Genomic DNA, 15,296 nt, shown 5'->3' with positions numbered 1-15,296 from the left:
AAAACAGATGCTAAACAATGGAAACTGATAAAAATATATACATATTATGAAATAATTGTGTGACTGGATTGTCACATCATTATACACAATGAGAGGCCGTATTATTAGAATGAGCATCATTTTCTATTAATATTGCACCTCAGCTGGACTGTTCAAACAGCTTTATGCATATTTCAGTAGGTCACCCAATTTATTTATTTATATCTACAGTTGTGTAAATAAGAAAGCATACCTTCCAGTTTTTAAGATTTAATGGATTGGGAGGTAAAACCAACCAACAAAAACAAAATAGGTTCATTACCTGGTCTTAAAATGAGGTAAATGCAGCATTGGATGAACAGCAACCCATTTAAAATCAAATTGTGTTATAATTTTTTTTAAAAATCATCCAAAAGATAGTAATTGTGTGTTTAAAAACAAAGGAACAGACTAGGAAGACGAGATGCTGCCACTCAAAGCACTTCATTTAATGATCTTTAGTAGGTGTGACCAGTTCCACAAAAGTAGAAGTCCCAACAGTATGCTGGTCTGGATCACACAGTAATAATATCCCCAGGAAAAAAGACATCAGAAATTATGTTAGCGAGGATAATATTGCAATCAATCAATCTGGGAACCATTAAAAGGTTATTTTCAAGCAGGTTGGAGTTGGAAAGATTCAGGAAGGTTGCCAGTCTTCGTAGGAGGGGAAGTCAAATACATTCAAATAAAGATCAACAGTTCAATGCTCAGTAAACACCCCACATATTCATCAAAATGAACTAAAATACAGAGGTGTCAAGTTACGAAGTACAAATACTTTGTTACCTTACTTAAGTAAAAATTTTGGTTATCTATACTTCACTGGAGTAATTATTTTTCAGACGACTTTTTACATTTACTCCTTACATTTTCACGCAATTATCTGTACTTTTTACTCCTTACATTTTAAAAACAGCCTCGTTATTCTATTTCATTTCGGCCTTTAAAAAAAACTATCCAGTTAAATTGCTCCATCCGGATAGAGTGAATTTGGTTGTGGTTGTTTCAGATGTTCTTGTCCAGTTTTGTTCTTACATCCGTTCCCTCAGATTCCTGCAACTAAACTTGGATGTACATTCCAATAAACATTAGGATAAATGATAACATGCCTCTAAAGTTTGACTTTTTGCACTATTACAATACTTATAGGCAACTAGTTATCATATCTTCTGCTCTCTGAAACACATGTTAATGCTCAATAGTACAAAGATATGGTTCTTTAATATATTTGCATTGTACTAAGATGCATTCATTTTCAATGGCTTTTGTCCTTAATGGCTTTTTTCCCCCTTACATTACTTTTACTTTTATACTTTAAGTAGTTTTGAAACCAGTACTTTTATACTTTTACTTGAGTAAAAAACTTGAGATGATACTTCAACTTCTACAGGAGTATTTTTAAACTCTAGTATCTATACTTCTACCTGAGTAATGAATGTGAATACTTTTGACACCTCTGCTAAAATATAAATGTTTATTACCTGCAGGACGGCCAAGATGATGGTGGCTATGAGGATGGCCAGGAAGAACTTCCTGCTGCGGACTGTGTGGGATTTAGAGAAGCTGGCAATAAAGAAGCTGAGTGATCCGATGAAGTTGATGGCTGCCATGGCGATCATTGCAGTTTTGGCAGAGTAAGGAGAAACATAGGAACCATATTGGTTTCCATAGCCGCCGTAACCTCCATAACCTCCGCCGTAGCCCGAGCCGTAGCTGCCTCCCATGTATCCGCTGCCGTAGCCCATACTACCAGAACCATAGTAACCGCCGGTGCCGTATCCATACTGCATATCCCACATGAGAGTCGAGGCCACGCACGCAAATATTGCCAGACACAGCACGATCACCGCGGCCATCATCGCCTTGGTGATCCCGGGAGGGGACAGCCATTTGTAGAAGTGCTGTGGTCTGTCCTCGATGTAGTACGACCCTGGCGGAGGTGGGTATGCATTGTAATCGCTCTGAGGGCTGTTGTAACTCCCCGCAGGGCCAAATCCATTGTTGGATGGAGGGGTAAAAGGAGGGCTGTAGACCGGTGGGCTCTCGTAATGCTGCCGGTCAAACATTGCTCACAGATGTCCAAAACTGTAAAAAAAAGAGACACCAAATCAGAAATAATTAGCTAAGAGATTAAAATACAGAGCATAAAACTAGGACACACACTCTGTCCACGTATTTCAGCAGGACTGATATGACTAATGCTACCTGGAGCGATACGGGAAAGTTAGGCGTGACCATCTTTAGAGATGAGGCTTGGTAACTGAACATTGTAAATGTTTTACCATTATGAAGGGGATGTGATCTTATGAGTAGGGATGGGCGGTATGGACAAAAAAATGTATCACGATAATTTCTGACATTTATCCCAATAATGATAAAAAAAATACCAATACAAAAAGTGTCATCAACGGGAATATTTCTTTCTTTCTTTCTTTCTTTCTTTCTTTCTTTCTTTCTTTCTTTCTTTCTTTCTTTCTTTCTTTCTTTCTTTCTTTCAGGCTCATTTCTTTCTTTCTTTCTTCTTTCTTTCTTTCATGCTCATTTATTTCTTCTTTCTTTCTTTCTTTCTTTCTTTCTTTCTTTCTTTCTTTCTTTCTTTCTTTCTTTCTTTCTTTCTTTCTTTCAGGCTCATTTCTTTCTTCTTTCTTTCTTTCATGCTCATTTATTTCTTCTTTCTTTCTTTCAGGCTCATTTCTTTCTTTCTTTCATGCTCATTTCTTTCTTCTTTCTTTCTTTCAGGCTAATTTCTTTCTTTCTTTCAGGCTCATTTCTTTCTTCTTTCTTTCTTTCTTTCTTTCTTTCTTTCTTTCTTTCTTTCTTTCTTTCTTTCTTTCAGGCTCATTTCTTTCTTCTTTCTTTCTTTCAGGCTCATTTCTTTCTTTCTTTCACGCTCATTTCTTTCTTTCTTTCATGCTCATTTCTTTCTTTCTTGAGGTGTTGCGTGTCTTACGGTTTGCGCCATGGAGAGTCTGGATGGAAAGCAGGATTCGCAAGCGCAAAATGAAATTTGACGAGTTGGAGTTAGAGATATTAGTGGAAGAGGCAAATAAACACATTCATGAACTACAGCAAAGAAATTTAAACATTACCAAAAAAAACGCAATATGGGAGAAAACCTGCGATAGAATAAATGCAGTTGGTAAAACAAAAAGAACGGCAGATGAGGTTAAAAGAAGGTGGCAAGATATAAGGCAAAGAACTAAAGAAAAAGTGGCCTTTAATAAAACTTGTGCAACCATTTTTAAAATAGCATGCAGCAGAATAAAGACTCTCTCTCTGCGTATTCTTTGATTTTGGCGATGTCGCCTCCTTGCCACAATAACAGCAGCCATCGGTGCGTAATGCTGGGCAGATTAGCACCTTCCTTTCGAACGTATTAAATACAGACGCAATCACAATCCCCGCAATTACTTTCAGGCTTGGTAAATCTCATTGCTTGTGGTAAATGAACATATTTGCATTTTCCCCTCCCAGTATTTAGCGCTTTCTGCCGGGTACGCCCCATATTGATTATTCATCAGGGCAAAAGTACTAAATGAACAGCGTGTGCTATTTTGCTCATTTGAGAGGCGCAGTCCTCTTTGCACGCTGTTAGTAGATCAGCTTGCATATTGGTTTGCGCGTGATGTCAAGTTTGCACACGTTTTTACGCACGCAAACCTTTAGTAAATCAGGCCCATAGTGTATTTAATTCAGATTGAAATTAAAATTTGTAGTCGGATAGGGAAAACCTAAAAGAAACACTATAATTCTATTTTTCTGTGAAGTTTACATGAAACATGTCGGTCGCCCACTCCCTTTAGAGCTCAGTGTAGAAGAATGGCTATTGTTAAGTTTTGCAGTATAAACCGCGGCCTTGAATATCTCTGTGAGAAAGCAAAATTTCTATTTGAATGGAGTTTGTGACATGTTCAAAGTCTTTTCATTGTGTGGGCTGGAGAGAGACTCCTTCAGCCTGGAAGAGGCAAAAAGGAAAGTATTGTTAGGCCTCCCGCCCTGCCCTGGTACCAACATCTCCGCACGGATTCTGACTTTGCTGGTTCAAAGAGAAGGTCATTCCTCTGCTATTAGTTATTTCTGTTAACATAGGAAAACAACTGTATTATCAATTTCCTGAAATACCTAAATAAACACTCTGAAAAATGAGAGTCTGCATGAACGAGCCTAAGTTTTGCCCTCATGAGTAGGAATGGGTGATATTTTACCCTTCACGATAAACCGTCAAATAAATTCCCCACAGTAAGAATTTGTCATCTCACGGTAAAAACGATAAATTGAGGAAATGAGCCTGAAAGAAAGAAAGAAAGAAAGAAAGAAAGAAAGAAAGAAAGAAAGAAAGAAAGAAAGAAAGAAAGAAAGAAAGAAAGAAAGAAAGAAAGAAAGTAAGAAAGAAAGAAAGAAAGAAAGAAATGAGCCTGAAAGAAAGAAAGAAAGAAAGAAAGAAAGAAAGAAAGAAAGAAAGAAAGAAAGAAGAAAGAAATTAGCCTGAAAGAAAGAAAGAAAGAAAGAAAGAAAGAAAGAAAGAAAGAAAGAAAGAAAGAAAGAAAGAAATGAGCCTGAAAGAAAGAAAGAAAGAAAGAAAGAAAGAAGAAATAAATGAGCATGAAAGAAAGAAAGAAAGAAAGAAAGAAAGAAAGAAAGAAAGAAAGAAATGAGCATGAAAGAAAGAAAGAAGAAAGAAATGAGCCTGAAAGAAAGAAAGAAAGAAAGAAAGAAAGAAAGAAAGAAAGAAAGAAATGAGCATGAAAGAAAGAAAGAAGAAAGAAATGAGCCTGAAAGAAAGAAAGAAAGAAAGAAAGAAAGAAAGAAAGAAAGAAAGAAATGAGCATGAAAGAAAGAAAGAAGAAAGAAATGAGCCTGAAAGAAAGAAAGAAAGAAAGAAAGAAAGAAAGAAAGAAAGAAAGAAAGAAAGAAAGAAAGAAATGAGCATGAAAGAAAGAAAGAAATGAGCCTGAAAGAAAGAAAGAAGAAAGAAATGAGCCTGAAAGAAAGAAAGAAAGAAAGAAAGAAAGAAAGAAAGAAAGAAAGAAATGAGCATGAAAGAAAGAAAGAAATGAGCCTGAAAGAAAGAAAGAAGAAAGAAATGAGCCTGAAAGAAAGAAAGAAAGAAAGAAAGAAAGAAAGAAAGAAAGAAAGAAAGAAAGAAGAAAGAAATGAGCGTGAAAGAAAGAAAGAAGAAAGAAATTAGCCTGAAAGAAAGAAAGAAAGAAAGAAAGAAAGAAAGAAGAAATAAATGAGCATGAAAGAAAGAAAGAAAGAAAGAAAGAAAGAAAGAAAGAAAGAAAGAAAGAAATGAGCATGAAAGAAAGAAAGAAAGAAAGAAAGAAAGAAAGAAAGAAAGAAAGAAAGAAAGAAAGAAAGGAGCCTGAAAGAAAGAAAGAAAGAAAGAAAGAAAGAAAGAAAGAAAGAAAGAAAGAAAGAAAGAAAGAAAGAAAGAAAGAAAGAAAGAAAGAAAGAAAGAAAGAAAGGAGCCTGAAAGAAAGAAAGAAAGAAAGAAAGAAAGAAAGAAAGAAAGAAAGAAAGAAAGAAAGAAAGAAAGAAAGAAAGAAAGAAAGAAAGAAATAAAGAAAGAAAGAAAGAAAGAAAGAAAGAAAGAAAGAAAGAAATGAGCCTGAAAGAAAGAAAGAAATGAGCCTGAAAGAAAGAAAGAAAGAAAGAAAGAAAGAAAGAAAGAAAGAAAGAAAGAAAGAAAGAAAGAAAGAAAGAAAGAAAGAAAGAAAGAAAGAAAGAAAGAAAGAAAGAAAGAAAGAAAGAAAAATTCCCATTGATTACGTTTAGTAGTATTTAGTATCTTTTACAGCAGTGTTTTGGCTCCAAAGACTGAATGTGGAGATAGATTTATAATTACAAAGGTGGAGTTGAATTGGTATTTTTTTTATCGTCATTTTTATCGTTATCGGGATAAATGCCAGAAATTATCGTGATACATTTTTTAGTCCATACCGCCCATCCCTAATACACAGTCACTAAAACTGTCACTACTACCTGAGAAAATACCTTCCACGCTTAAAAACATCTACCTTATTAGAAAAATAAGGTAGATTTCAAATCAATTTGAACCAATATAAAAGGTCATTGTCTGTTGCAACAAAAAAAAAGAAAAAGCACGGCAGCAGTAGGAGTAACAGCAGCAACAATGGTGTAATAGTGGTAGTAGTAGTAGTAACAATAGTAGTAACACTAGAGTGTATTGTTTGTCTAAATCTGGATCATCTCATTTCCAAACTGGGCTGAAGGCAGGGTTTGGATCAGGGTCACAGGTCAGGTCCGACACCCACCGTCCACAGCCCACAGGGACTCAATCACACGCTGCTCATGGAGGAATTCCAGTTATACAGTCACATGTTTTATATCTGTCAAAAACAATTAGGGCCCAGCCCAATGTAGGCTGGGACCCACTGACACACACCCAGGAGTCAGCCAAGACCGCTTCCCCAAAAACACCTCACCGTAAAACCCGTAAAACTATAGTTTAGCTGAAAAAATTTGAATAAAAGCCTTATAAATTAATCCATCTGGTCACTTGGAGACGTGTATCATGTGACAGACCTAAAAACAGTTATTATGAGTTTTGTGCGTAATGTTTTTTTATGTTGTTGTTTTGTCTCTGTATCTTTGTCTGCTATGCTTGTTTTTTTTTCTCTTTCATTGTTTTTTTATTTTTATTGTACATTTTATTTAGAGATAACTGTATTGTTGTAATAATTGGAAAAAATGTCAATAAATATAGTGTTAAAAAAAACAGTTATTATACTATATATTAATAAGAAACACTATTTTAAGTTTCTTCGCTCAAATATGACTATTAATCCTACTTTTGATTGTTATCTGCTTAAAAATACAATTCAAATACGATCAAGATTGGTTTATAATGTTTTTTAGGGCTTTATTTGTCTTTGAAAACCTTTAAAACTACATAAAACTACACTGATTGCAGACTGTTTTTTATGCTTTGCGCTTTTCTGGTTGTGGTTTTATGTATTCATGTTTACGAATTGTTAAAATAAACATGATTTCTTATAAAATCAAGGTAAATTGACTCTGAGATCCATATAGTGAGATCAATAAAGGTAACAGGAGTCGACGTGGGAATGTTGAGACCCACCTGTCGAAGGTAAAAATCTGTTTACCAGCAAATAAAACATTTACAACGACTTTAAAACGTCGCAAAAACGTGAAATGCGAGTAAAACCAACTATTTTCTCCTAAAAAAAAAGTAAAACATGTGCTCAGAAAAAGAAAGAACTTAACAAGCTGAACGGCTCTCTTACCTGAGACCAGCGTCCCTTCGGTTTTCCTGTTAAAACTCTCCTTCCAACCAAAGTTTCACTCAGTTTGAGGGAAAAAATAAGATTGCGTTAAATTATCAACAACTTTCCGAACTAAATGTGTATAAATATATATCTTTTGTTGCTTTAAGACCAACGACCTGGACAGAGACAGCGGTACTCCGACCGCCTCCGAACAAGTGCTTTTTGTCTCCCTGCGGCTTCAGCGCCGCCGCACCGCAGCGCTGCAGTACCGCGGTTCAGCCGCTAGAGGGCAGGCTTTCCGCTCCACGCCACAACCAGGAGGGGCTCTGCTCTGGAAAACTAGAATAGAAATCAAAAACCTGACTGAATTCGAAACACAAATGTAAAAATGAAAATAAAAAATAATTGACGTCACTGTACTCTTCCGCATGAAAACATAGCCCTCAGACTGCAGAACTTCTGCACAAAAACATGAGATGATATTAAAAAAAAAGTAGGCAAGGCAAGTTTATTTATATAGCACAATTCAACACAAGATAATTCAACGTGCTTTACATCAACGTTAAAAGCGGCAAGACACAATTAAACAGCAAAAAAACAAATAAAATGAAATAAAATTATGAGAAAAGAAGGTAAAATAATAAAAAGCACAAGTTGCTGAAAACTAAGGGCAGTAGAGTACCGCAGGTACATATCTCATTTGCAGTTTTCAGAAAGTATTTAATTTAAGAGTATGCTTAAAGCAGCACAATGTAACTTTTCCACTTTAATATAATATTTCCAGAGTCATTGTGATTGTACATCAACTTCCAACAGGTTTAATGACACCTCTGTCATGGTCTGAGGGGTCTGTATCACCTTCACTGGTACTATGTAACTTTGAGGTGGATGGTAGGAACCCTTCCACACTACTGGTAAAGAACTACCGCTTTTGTCCAAAGGAGCCGCCAAACTCAACAAAAGCTGAAAGTTACATTGTGCTGCTTTAAATACCAAATAAATGAAATAAAATGTTAAGAAAAGGGGTAAAATAATAAAAAGCACAAGTTGTTAAAAATAAGGGCAGTAAGGGGAAAAAGTTTCTTGGATTTTCACGCATCTGAGAAAATTTGACGCATGATGAGTGAGGAACTACGCCTAATTGACGTAGTGAAGGGTAGACATGCAATGCTTTTCTTTTCTGCCTAAGAAAAGAAGATATAACATGCTCCACCCTTCGATGTTTTGTAACCTTACAGAAGGCATTTTGTGACATTGCTTATAGATTCTATAGGTAACTAGTTCAGAATGATTGACTGCTTGTGTATTTATGGTGGTTAGGTCAGTTGTATGTATTGTATTGTATTTATCTGTACAACTTCATTATATTATTGTAAGATGCTTTCCTGTAAACAAATATAATGCATATGTGAATAAAAAAAAAGAAATTAACTGAAAAAAAACTGAAACAGAAATAAAAATAAGGGCAGTAGAGTACAGCAGGTAAGTATTTAATTTAGGAGTACGCTTCAGTAAACAGTAATGTTTTTAGTCCTGATTTAAAGGAGCTGACAGTTGGAGCAGACCTCAGGTCTACAGGAAGTTTGTTCCACCGGTGAGCAGCAGAATAACTGAACGCTGCCTCACCTTGCTTGGTTCTGGTTCTTGGGAACCACAACAAACCAGATCCAGATGAACCTCAGGGGTCTGGGAGCTTCATAGGAACTAACAGATCATGTATTTTGGTCCAAGACCATTCAGGTCTTTGTAGACCAGCAGTAAGATTTTAAACTCTATCCTTTGACTCACTGGAAGCCAGTGGAGCGATTTCATGACCGGTGTAATGTGGTCCAGTTTCCTGGTGTTTGTAAGGACTAATATAATAGTAAAGTAAATTAAGGGATAAAGATTCATAGTGTCTAAAATTGCAAAACTATATATACATCGTTATATAAGGTGGAGTACTTCAGTGTTTATTAAATTTGTCACGCAAATTAATCCCTCGTGTTATTATAATGTCATGTACTTATTCATGAGTTTGTTTTTGCAGGTTTCAAAAAAAGAACACAGAACTAACTAAGTTTAATGCACAACATGTCTTTCCCTCATTATCTCCTGTTGTTTTGCTTTTTTTCTTCTGTAATATCAGTTTCCCAACAAGATAAAATATGTTTCATTGTAAGCTATAAACCCAGTGTCACTCCCCTGTAAGTCACAAAAACCTTCATTCTTCATTCTAGTGCCCTCAATAACTGTATCAAGCAAATATGTTTTAAAGGTATTTATCTGATATAGATATAAAGCTGCTTTTCTAGATCACAAAAAATGAGGCTGCTGACAGACACTAAAATAATATCAGATGGATAGATATCAAAAAAGAAAAAACAGATTAATGGTGAGAAAGGATTAAAACAATACAAATACCTAGAAATGCTTCAATTCTGTAAAAGCACCTTTTCAATTTAATTGCACCAAAAATTTGATTCACAAATAGGAAGTTGCTCACCGATTTATGTACTTAAAATGCTAAATAGTTGTCAGCTGGAGGTTTCATAAGCCAAAGCGTGGACATGTGCTCCTGAATGGAGGGTGAAACGTCTCCAAGAACCAAGAAAAGGAAAAAGCCCATGTGCCTTGATTCACGCTTTTAAGCGTTACCGTGATCCAGGTCAGTTTTTGTGTAAATCTTAATGTTTTTCTTGAATTAAAATGACATTTCTTAACCAAACAACTCCTATTTGGCTACTTTACAAACCAACGAAGCAAATGTCTCTACTAATAACAGTCAGGATTCAGGGAGGAGTGGCCTCTGGCGTTTACGGCCACATCAACCGCTGGGTTCACCCAGTTCACTCCTCTGGATCTGTGCCACAGTTGCTGCCAGGTCAACACAAGAATTTGGCTTTCAGTCACAGCAGAAAGTAAAAGATGAAAAAGATATTATTTTTGCACTTTTTTCCCTTCCATCCATTATCAACTTCTTCCCAGTCAGGGTCAAATTAGTCTGCTGGAGACCGTCACGCTCCTCGGGCCGAAGACAGGAGCCGATCTGGGACAGGTCACCAGTCCAAAGACAAACAACCACACATGCTCTGATGACCAGTTAACTCTTAACATGCTTGTTTATGGTCTGTTGGAGGAAACCAGCTCAGGGAAAGACAGACAAGGGTCCCAGCTGAGAGGCAACTATCCACCAAGCCATCATGCTGCCCAGACTTTACTTTGTTCTTAACTACAATCATTACTTAGTTTTAAACAATCAGACCGTTATTCTTAATGCTAAATAAACATGTGCAGATATGATGTGCAATGACATGAACACATGCTTAATTTGTGGTTATAGATGTTAGTTTAATTCTAATTATAGAGTTTAAGTCTATATTTTTGATATAAATCTTAAGTTCCTCTTCAACAGGTTAAATCAGTAAAGCAATGCAGATACATATTCGTGCACTAGATGGTGGTATGGTTTAAAAATCTGCACAGACGCTTGATGTTTGAAATGAAAGACTTTTATTGTGAAAGACCTTTTAAAGTGCATGAATCTCACATTTATATTTTCCACACACACACACACACAGACACACACATATATATACATGCATACATACACATATATACATATATACGTACATATATACATACATATACACATTATATATGTATGTGTGTGTGTGTGTGTGTGTGTGTATGTATACACACACACACACACACACACACACACACACACACACACACACACACACACACACACACACACACACACACACACACACACACACACACACACACACACACACACACACACACACACACAGGACTGTATCAGAAAATTTGAATATTGTGATAAAGTTCTTTATTTTCTGTAATGCAATTAAAAAAACACAAATGTCATACATTCTGGATTCATTACAAATCAACTGAAATATTGCAAGCCTTTTATTATTTTAATATTGCTGATTATGGTTTACAGTTTAAGATTAAGATTCCCAGAATATTCAAATTTTTTGAGATAGGATATTTGAGTTTTCTTAAGCTGTAAGCCATGATCAGCAATATTAAAATAATAAAAGGCTTGCAATATTTCAGTTGATTTGTAATGAATCCAGAATATATGACATTTTTTCGGTTTTGTAATTGCATTACAGAAAATCACAATATTCAAATTTTCGGAGATAGTCCTATACACATTATATATATGTGTGTGTGTGTGTGTATATATATATATATATATATATATATATATATATATATATATATATATACACATACATACATACATACATACATACATAAACACACACATACATACATACATATCAAAATATAAATGAATTTCAGTGTATATCTGTAACACTGCAGTTTGGTGAACTGAGAGGAAATCTGTGTTTTCCTCTGTCTGTGTGTGAAGTGCTATTGTGTCATCTCTGATTGACTGGGTGAGAACTGTGAACAGGAAAAGTGCAGCAGCTGAAGCAGTACCTCTGATTGCTGCTGGAACGATGTCAAAACAAAACTAGATGCATTATTCTGGGAGAGGGGGAAAGGAAACGGCCGGCAGCCGTTATTTACGAGTCCTAGTTCTGCAGAAAAGAAAAGTATATGGAGTTGAACTGGGTGACCCTGTTTGTGATGTCATCTTGAAGGGGGGGTAGTAGTTCTGGCCCATCTGCCCAAAGCAGAACCTCCCAGAAGCTTTGTGGCTTGTTAATATGCATTTTGCCAAATTCCAGTCTGGCTTTTTTTATGATTTGGTCCACTTTGTGCCCGTTTATACCAACTTATACTGATGCACCTCAATCCTTGACTCAGCTTCATCTGATTCAGACTCAGAAGGATGTGATCTCTTTTTATTTTTACTGGGAAATTCTGATGAAATCCTTTGTTGTGGTGTCCTGTGAAAAGCCTCTTCCTTGCTCCCACCCTTTCCTCCTCCAGCTCTCTTTTTCCAGCTGTGTGTGTCAGGATTGTGGTCTTCCTCTTTCTCCGGACAGCGCGGTACATTTTCCGAGGCCGCGCCTTAAGAACTGGCCGCAGATCTTCAGGGTTGAAATGAATGAATGATCAACCACTTGGACCTGGAAAAAAGAAAATCTCCAGTGGCAGCAAAAGTCTGGTGTACAGGGAACACAAACTTGATGAGAGATATGTCGATTAAACCAGTGCACAATAATGATCTTTTTAAAGATTGTGAAACATTAACATGCAGCCAATGTCAGGCCTTCTAGGTTTAAGATACATGTCTATTAACCTGAAATACTCTTATCAGTTAAGGGTCGTAATAAAAGAGTTTTATTTTTCTCATTATTGTCCTGTTTTAAGATAGCTTTCCTACGTATTGACCAATACACTATTGCAAATAGATTTAATGGGTGTAACTGTTCTCGTAAGACTAAAAAAAGAAAGCATGGGGAAGTGAAATCAGACTGATTTCTGTGGTTTATTTTGCATTTGCTTGTTTTCTCGCAGGTTTGAGTGGAACTTAACTTCGAGAGCCAGAAGACGACAGGCTTCCATGACCATTTATACAGTATTTTTACTAATCAGTGTTTCGACATGTGAGAAAGTACAAATAAATGTGGCGCAACAGTAGCAGCAAGTGTTAAAATCTCCACAAACGCTCAACTTCACCACTTTCTCTAACATCCTTCAACATAGATCTAGACTTTGATAGACTTATAAATTATTAATAAAAAAAAGACCTTAACTCAGCAGAGCACAACTGTTGTTTTTATCTTTCTGATTCATGAAGTTTTTACTTTTTCTAATATACTTCAAAATTAACCCAAAAGCAAACACAATGTATTTGAACTCTGTATTAGTACCAACACTACGTCAGATGTTGAAAGTGAAAAATGTTACTTGTTTTCAACATCGTCTTGCCAAGATAAAGCAAACTGAAGGAAAAAAAAAGACATTGTTTTAAAATGTTTAGGGTCAAACTACCTATTTCGATAATGCTGTAACCTAAACCATCATAAATGCTGGCGTTTGAGCCGTTTGCTAGTACCTAGTTAGTTCCTCTCCCCTTTACTCTCGGGGAGGGGCCATCCTTCATCTGCAGAAGTTTCCTATTTTAGTGTTAAGGACTGGCGACCTGTTCAGGATTTTCCCCTCAAGCAGATCCCCGTGACCCTGGGGTATACAGGACTGTCTCAGAAAATTAGAATATTGTGAAAAAGTTATTTATTTTCTGTAATGCAATTAAAAAAACAAAAATGTCATACATTCTGGATTCATTACAAATCAACTGAAATATTGCAAGCCTTTTATTATTTTGATATTGCTGATTATGGTTTACAGTTTAAGATTCCCAGAATATTCTAATTTTTTGAGATAGGATATTTGAGTTTTCTTAAGCTGTAAGTCATGATCAGCAATATTAAAATAATAAAAGGCTTGCAATATTTCAGTTGATTTGTAATGAATCCAGAATGTAAGACATTTTTGTTTTTTTTTAAATTGCATTACAGAAAATCCCAATATTCTAATTTTCTGAGACAGTCCTGTAGATGGATGGATGGATGGATGGATGACCAGAGGGCAGTTTTCCACTCCCCTCCATCAATTTGAAATAAATCCTCAACCTTTTCAATATTTAGAGCTTCAACTTTTTGTTATACACACACACTATGAAAAGTAGGGCTGTTTAACCCTTTCATGCACAGTGACCCCTACAGTTGACAGCAGCTTTCCAGGATATGCATGGGTTTGGTCTGTTTGCGCATGCGCTGCTTCAGTGGTCATCAAAGGCTCCCCCATATGCATCCAATATCTCATACTGGACAAAAATGCCTCATTTCTCTAGGTATTTATTTATTATTGGTTGAATAATACGGATATAGGGTAAATGCCATGTCGTGTCCCACGAGTGCCTGCAGGGGGCGGTAACGTATCGCTTATTAAAGTGGCAGTGATTGCAAATCAAAAGTTAGGAACATTTACCAAAATTATTACCGACTAATTTACTCTATTACCTAAACATGCAAGAATATGTGTACGAATTTACCTTTGCATGTGTTTTTACAAGGGTAACCTTTAAGATATGTGAACTTAAGAAAGCCGCTTGCCCTGATGTGGAGACTAAAGCCTGAATTTTGGTTCTGCGTTAAACCGACGCAGAGCCTACGGCGTAGGGTACGGCGTAGTGTACGCGGCGGCTCTGCGTCGGTGTAACGCGGAACCATAAATCAGCCTTAACGGCGTGACGCAGAATGCCCCACCTGCGCAACACACCCACCTGTACACCGACAAAAACCAAATCAGCAGGTACAAACCGCTCCATTACCGACTCCTGTCCTGATAAAACTTCCTTTATTCATAATTACAGATCTGTTTGTTGTCATATTTACAAATACATGTTGAAAATAGTTACACCAATAGACGAAGAGCAGTGGTACAGTTCAACTCTGGTTTGAACATCTCCAAAAATATCCCCCGGTTAGAATTGACATAATAAACGCAGTGTAATGGACTATACCGAGCTAGGTAGACATGCTGGTCAGCGGAGCAGGAAAAGCTTTCAGTGGAATTCCTTGATGCGCAAAAAAAGAAAAGAAAAAAAGAAAAAAAAAAGGAGAGAGAGAGCTCCCCCTTATCCATGGTGACTTGGATCCAGCGCGACCTTAATGCGTAAAAGCGCACGGGCGTCTCCAGTTACTGCGGGCTCACCAGAGCTGCGTCTGCGTTACTCTACATTAGTAAACACGCTCTGCCATGGAAAACACTTAAATGTTGTCAGATTTGACCGTGTTAAGCATTAAAAACTCGTGAGTTACAGTGGAGTTCCCATTGATGTCTGGTTATTCTTCCTTCACAAGGTCAGATTTAAGAATACTTGTTTCCTCCAAAACCTGCATGGAGGAACAGATATTCTGTACATCTTTTCCCAAAAACCCCGAGAACCTCACACGAGAACATTTTAATCCATAAAATGCTAATAAACCTACGCACAAGCCGAATGAGGTTTCAGGAGTTCAAATGTTTGTAAGTCCATATTTGTGTCACAATTGTGTTGGTGAGAATCACACACAAACATACACA

At 36.5% G+C, this 15,296-nt stretch overlaps 1 protein-coding gene across 1 annotated transcript in view; it reads right to left on the bottom strand.

Annotated features, from left to right (window-relative positions):
- Positions 1-7,507, bottom strand: part of LOC133458648 (occludin-like) — a 33,634-nt gene extending 26,127 nt beyond the window's left edge. Inside the window, exons 1-2 of the mRNA XM_061738791.1 lie at positions 7,293-7,507; positions 1,503-2,106 (exon numbers count right to left, since the gene is read on the bottom strand). Coding sequence (XP_061594775.1) covers positions 1,503-2,087 — 585 coding nt within the window. The 5' untranslated portion in view covers positions 2,088-2,106; positions 7,293-7,507. The remainder of the gene's footprint in view (positions 1-1,502; positions 2,107-7,292) is intronic.
- Positions 7,508-15,296: the final 7,789 nt, after the last annotated feature.

Source organism: Cololabis saira, chromosome 13 (genome assembly GCF_033807715.1).
Source record: "Cololabis saira isolate AMF1-May2022 chromosome 13, fColSai1.1, whole genome shotgun sequence".
Lineage (NCBI taxonomy): Eukaryota > Metazoa > Chordata > Actinopteri > Beloniformes > Belonidae > Cololabis > Cololabis saira.
Note: the sequence above shows the minus strand (reverse complement) of the source record. Positions and strands in the feature narration are given on the sequence as shown.